Source organism: Ranitomeya imitator, chromosome 5, assembly GCF_032444005.1.
Source record: "Ranitomeya imitator isolate aRanImi1 chromosome 5, aRanImi1.pri, whole genome shotgun sequence".
Lineage (NCBI taxonomy): Eukaryota > Metazoa > Chordata > Amphibia > Anura > Dendrobatidae > Ranitomeya > Ranitomeya imitator.
This window is the reverse complement of record NC_091286.1, coordinates 292,150,996-292,157,503: the sequence shown is the minus strand read 5'-3', so window position 1 is coordinate 292,157,503 and position 6,508 is coordinate 292,150,996. Positions and strand designations below refer to the sequence as shown.

Genomic DNA, 6,508 nt, shown 5'->3' with positions numbered 1-6,508 from the left:
GCCCCTGCCCTCTCCTTCCTGAGGCAAACCATGCTGAGTAGAGTGTAAGTATTCAACATCCCAGTAAGAACCTGTCTAATCACAAAACTTTTGTTTCAGTCCGGGCTTTTTCATATCAATATATTAATTTTTTTTTTCTTCTTTCACAGCACCTTCTCCAGCCACTGTGCGCCTGCATCTTCCTCTGCGCCCTCTGGAGCGATACCTCCTGAGTCCGCCACCGGGGACCACGTCGGTAGGCCCCACACCTCTGACCCCTCCACTTCATCCACCTCAACCACTGGAGCGCAGCCTTCCTTACTCGCATCTGATGGTCAACAGATAGCGTTCCCTTTACCCCACCCCTCTGACCCTGCCACCTCTACACCACCGTTAGGTTCGTGGCGGCAGTGTCAGAGGGGTCAGGAAAGGAGCTATGCTCCTGAGTTCTTACATCTAAATGCATCCTTCCAAAGTTCTTTTAAAATTTTGGGAGAACAAGTGACTGCTGGTTTCAACATGGTGCAATCACGCATCAGTGAAACCCACCAGGAAACCAGCAGTCGCTTGGATAGGCTGCATTTAGATGTAAGTCAAGCTCCGGCAAATCTTTTTTTTCAATCCATGCTTAGGAGCATGGAGAAGCTTTCTTTTGATCAGCAGATGCGGGTAATGAATAGCTGCCATAATGCTCTACTCAAGGTCCTCCACGAACCCCAATCTACCCCCACACCTCCCCACACATCCCAGTCACCATTTCAACACCATGCCCCCCAATATCAACGTCAGTCCCAATACCAAACCAGGCCCCCAACCCAAATGTATTCCCCAGTGTTTTCTTCTTCCTTGCCCAGCTTTCCTTCCCCATTCAGTTATACAACTACCCCAACACAACCCCCCTCTGGTCAGCCTCCTGCTTTTCACCCCCCTTCCACTGCAGACCAAACAAGTAGGGTTTCCCCAATCCCACCTACCGACGTGGTCCGACATTCCAGCCCCTCCTCCCATAGTTACTCCACCCGACACTACCAAGACCTGTAAACTTTTGTTTTGGAAATTTATAAACATGTTATAACAAAATTATATTTTGAAAAGAAAAAAAAAGTTTTGAAAATGACAAAAAAAAAAGGTTTTAAATAAAAATCTTTCTGATTTAAAACCTACTCTGTGTGTGTGTGGATTCATTAAGGTAATATGGTAACTATTAAAGGTTAAATGACAATAAACACCAGATGTTTGAAAGGTATAACAATGGTTTTATTACCAAACAAAGCACACTTTGGGAATTTTTTTTGTTTGTTTTTGCCAGAAACACAATTTTTACATAAACAACTAAAGCCATGAAAAAAATGTCACACAATGATGTCTTGCCATGGAATCCGCCCAACAGGTGTCAAAAAATAATCCGCAAACTGGTCCCTCATCCTACTAACAGAACCGGTGGAGCGAACAGAGGCACTGTGGTAATCCCACAAGGTTGTCTCCAATTCTTCGTCATCCAAGGTAACGGGCTCCTTTGAAATGACAAAATTATGGAGCACCACACATGCCTTGACAACTTTGTCTACAGTTTTGGTTTCCAGTTTTATTGTCGTCAGCAGAACTCTCCACTTTGCCATCAATATACCAAAAGAGCACTCTACTACTCTTCTTGCTCTGGTAAGACGGTAATTAAATACCCGCTTGGTACGGTGTAATTCACGGCTGCTGTATGGTTTCAGTAGGTGCGGCGACAGTTGAAAGGCTTCATCACCTACACAAACATATGGCATGGCTGGTTCACTTGTTCCTGGGAGCGGTCTGGCTGGCGGAAAATCGTATGTATCTCCATACAGGCAATGACCCATTGGAGAGTTTTTAAAAACTTGTGAATCGTTGGACCGGCCATACGCTCCTATGTCCACAGCAAGGAATCGGCAGTTGGCGTCTGCAATAGCCATGAGTACAATGGAGAAATATTTTTTATAGTTGTAGTACTTGGAGCCTGTTCCTGCCGGTTTAGCAATCCTTATGTGTTTGCCGTCCACGGCACCAACACAATTTGGGAAATTGCAAATTCTCTCAAATTGTTCGGAACTTCTCAACCAGATTTCCATTGATGGTTGTGGGATATACTCCGGCTGTAAAGTGTCCCAAATCGCCCGACATGTGTCCTTCACTATTCCGCCAATAGTGGAAATCCCCAGCCGGAATTGGAAATGGAGTGAAGTCAGAGACTCACCCGTAGCTAGGAAGCTGCAGAAAAAAAAAAAAAAAAATTTAAAAATTGCACAGACCATCAACAAAAAAAACCAGTGGAATGGCCTCAAACAACCCAAAAAATTACATGCTGCAGAAAATGCTGCGCAATGTGTCAGCGCAGTTTTGTCTACAGCATGTAATAACATTCAATATGAGCAATGACATAAAAAAAACAAAACAGTGGAATGGCCTCAAACAACCCAAAAAATTACATGCTGCAGAAAATGCTGCGCAATGTGTCAGCGCAGTTTTGTCTACAGCATGTAATAACATTCAATATGAGCAATCACATAAAAAACCCAGTGGAATGGCCTCAAACAACCCAAAAAATTACATGCTACAGAAAATGCTGCGCAATGTGTCAGCGCAGTTTTGTCTACAGCATGTAATATCATTCAATATGACCAATGACACAAGAAAAAAAAAAACCAGTGGAATGGCCTCAAAGAAACCAAAAAATTACATGCTGCAGAAAATGCTGCGCAATGTGCCAGCGCAGTTATGTCTGCAGCATGTAATAACAATCAATATGAGCAATCACATTAAAAAAAACCAGTGGAATGGCCTCAAACAAACCAAAAAATTACATGCTGCAGAAAATGGTGCGCAATGTGTCAGCGCAGTATTGTCTGCAGCATGTAATAACATTCAATATGAGCAATGACATAAAAAAAAAGATGCTTACCGCAGTGTCACCAGGAGCCGCTCCGCCGGTGTGATGACAAGCCTCATCCTTGTGTCCTGCCTTTGGATGACATCCCCTAGTTTTCCAAACAAAAAATCAAAATGTTCCATCCTCATCCGTACGTAATTGTAGAATTTCTGTGGGTTGCACCGCAACTCCAGATAGAGAGTGGACTGGACACCCCTGGTCATCCGCAGCTCATTGATTGGATGTATCCAGAATCGTCTCACTCTCCGTTGCATCCTCCGTCTTTCTGCTGCCGCCTCCATCTCCCGCACTATGATATCCAGGCGATTCGTCTCAAATATAACGTCAGTAACCAAACTCGAAATCCTCCCAATTACACCATCCATCCTTGCCACTAAACTAAAACCCTCAAAGATGTGCTGTAAATACAGTCAGTATATAGATTTCCTTATTTTCCAGTAGCCAATCAAATTTTGGTGCCTCCCATTTTAACAACGGATCCGTCATAAAAACGGATGCAACGGATGGTAAAAACGGATGCAACGTATGCAACGCATCCAGCATTTCAACACAACCGTTTATCGGATTTGCGACGGATCCGTCGAAATGCTGTATGCGTTGCATACGTTTTCCACTTTTTTGACGCATCCGTTTTTTCGGAAAAAAGACGTTTTTGTGACGGTTTGCAGTTAAAGCTAGTGTGAAAGTAGCCTTAAAGCTCATTTGCCATTTATCAGCCCAAGCTTCTAGTTTACATAAATCCTCCTGTAATATAAAATTGTCCTCCTCTGTATTGATTACCCTGCAGAGTTTAGGAATGACAGAAAAAAACAACTGGCACATCCAAACTAGTGTGACTAGGTGCATACCAGGAGCAGCTACCTCCATATACAAAAAAAGGTTGCACTCTATCGTGCCAAAGCATTGTCTAATGTGAAATACATGAAATATGAATAGCAAAATGGCTTTTGAACATTAGGAAAAATATTTGAGACGCTTTGCACAGAATTTGGCCAAATAGTGTGAGCCCATCAACCATCATCAAGGTGGTTCAAAGCTCTCAACACATCTAGATAAGATCCTTAGGGGGTCTACTTTCCAAAACTGTCACTTGTGGGGGGGGTGGGGGGTTCAATATTTAGGCACATTAGTGGCTCTCCAAAAGCAACATGGCGTCCCATCTCAATTCCAGCCAATTTTGCATTGAAAAGTCAGATGGCGCTCCTTCTCTTCCGAGCTCTGCCATGCACCCAAACAGTGGTTTACCCCCACATATGGGGTATTGGGGTTCTCAGGACAAATTGTACAACAACTTTTGGGGTCCATTTTCTCCTGTTACCCTTGGTAAAATAAAACAAATTGGAGCTAAAGTTAATTTTTTTGTGAAAAAAAAAAAATGTTCATATTTTTTAAACATTCCAAAAATTCCTGTGAAGCACCAGAAGGGTTAATAAACTTGTTGAATGTGGTTTTGAGCACCGTGAGGGGTGCAGTTTTTAGAATGGTGTCACACTTAGTTATTTTCTATCATATAGACCCTTCAAAATGACTTCAAATGTGATGTGGTCCCTAAAAAAAAAAATGGGTGTTGTAAAAACGAGAAATTGCTGGTCAATAGTGTTGAGCGATACTTTCCGATACCCAGAAGTATCGGTATCGAATTGGATCGGCCGATATCCAAAAAATATCGGATATCGCCGATACCGATACCAATGAAAGTCAATGGGAAACAAATATCGAATGTAAATAAGCCCTTTCTGTCCTTAAACATCCTGTTCCGGAGGGGGGGGGGGGGGGAGAGAGTGGGCGGTGCGTGGGCGGACAATGTGAGTGTGTGTGTGCGGGGCTGCCAGGGATGTGCACCTGCCTGCCGGGGCTCTGTGCGGGCCTACTGGGGCTCTCTGGGGTCTGTGCGGCGGGCAGAGTGTGTCTGTGCGGCGGGCGGAGTGTGTCTGTGCGGTGTGTCTCTGCGGCGTGCGGGGTCTCTGTGCGGCGTCTCTGCAGGGTCACTGCGGCGTGCGGGGTCTCAGTGTGGGCATTGTCCGATGGGACTACAAGTCCCATTGGACGATGCCTGCTACACTGACCGTGATTGACACATTAGCCAATGGGACAGTAGTAGTCCCATCATCCGGCTTATGTGTTGAATGAAAAAAAAAAATACTCCATACATACCCCATACATACTCCATACAGTACATTAAACATAGATTACATACTCACCATTACTTGTCATTTTGATCCCCGAAGCCAGTGTCATCTGTAAAAAAGATGAAAAAAAACAAACAACCAATATACTCCCTGTCGGCAGAAATCCACGAGTGTCCCACGACGATCTCCCGTGGAGAACGGCAGCAACAACTGTTGCAACCACTCTCCAGGGGCCCCAGAAACACAATGATGGGAGGAAGGTATTCCTCCGCCGCTGTAAAAAAATAGTCCCTAGCCTCACTTATGGCATTGCTGGGTGAGAAATTTTCCCATGCAGCAATTGCCGTAAAGTGAGACTTTGAACTTTAGTAACCTCAGTGATGCACTGCAGGAGTATCAAAATGACAATGGTGAGTATGAACTCTATGTTTAATGTACTGTATGTAATATATGAATGTCCTGTATGGAGTATGTATGGAGTATTTTTTTTTTTTTTCATTCAACACATTAGCCGGATGATGGGACTACTACTGTCCCATCATTGGCTAATGTGTCAATCACTGTCAGTGTAGCAGGCATCATCCGATGGGACTTGTATCGGACGATGCCTGCACTGAGACACCCCGCACAGAGACACCCCACACGCCGCAGAGACCCCGCACAGACACCCCGCATGCTGCAGAGACTCCGCACAGAGACACCCCGCACGCCGCAGAGACCCCGCACAGAGACACCCCACCGCTGCACAGAGACATCCCGCCGCACAGAGCCACGGCACACACGCAGAGAGCCCCACGGTCACGCACAGACACCGCCCGCACACACACACACACACGCAGTCTCCGCCCAAGCATCGCCCACACTTCATTATACTGCATAATTGCACTATAGGAACTTCCGATATCGCAAAAATATCGGAACTCGGTATCAGAATTCCGATACAGCGAATATCGGCCGATACCAGATACTTGCAGTATTGGAACGCTCAACACTACTGGTCAACTTTTAACCCTTATAACTTCCTAACAAAAAAAAATTTTGCTTCCAAAATTGTGCTGATGTAGACATGTGGGAAATGTTACTTATTAACTATTTTGAGTGACATATCTCTGTGATTTAAGGGCATCAAAATTCAAAGTTGGAAAATTGCTAAATTTTCAAAATTTTCGCCAAATTTCCATTTTTTTCACAAATAAACGCAGGTAATATCAAAGAAATTTTACCACTATCATGAAGTACAATATGTCACGATAAAACAATGTCAAAATCACCAGGATCCATTGAAGCGTTCCAGAGGGACAGTGGTCAGAAATGTAAAAATTGTGCCGGTCATTAACGTGCAAACCACCCTCGGGGCTTAAGGGGTTAATAAATCAACCCATTGTTCATGAGCATGTAGCGTTCAGAGATTGATGTTGGGGTAAACGTTTAGAGCACAGGACTAGGAAAGTATATAAAATATGGTGACGTGAAAGGCAGCAATTAT

The 6,508-nt window shown here is 44.2% G+C and overlaps 1 protein-coding gene across 1 annotated transcript; it reads right to left on the bottom strand.

Annotated features, from left to right (window-relative positions):
- Positions 1–1,214: 1,214 nt before the first annotated feature.
- On the bottom strand, positions 1,215–5,412 carry LOC138637496 (uncharacterized). The gene is made up of 2 exons (XM_069726234.1): positions 2,906–5,412; positions 1,215–2,214 (listed from the first exon to the last, which is right to left on the bottom strand). The coding sequence occupies exons 1-2, from the start codon at positions 3,256–3,258 to the stop codon at positions 1,332–1,334; spliced, it is 1,236 nt and encodes a 411-aa protein (XP_069582335.1). The 5' UTR covers positions 3,259–5,412; the 3' UTR covers positions 1,215–1,331.
- Positions 5,413–6,508: the final 1,096 nt, after the last annotated feature.

What these genes read in the sequence shown, in the direction of transcription:
- LOC138637496 (XM_069726234.1), bottom strand. Translation starts at nt 3,258, where the DNA reads ATGGATGGTGTAATTGGGAGGATTTCGAGTTTGGTTACTGACGTTATA. An exon ending in CGGCTCCTGGTGACACTGCG is followed by an intron (nt 2,215 to 2,905) that starts GTAAGCATCTTT and finishes TTTTTTCTGCAG; the next exon opens with CTTCCTAGCTACGGGTGAGT.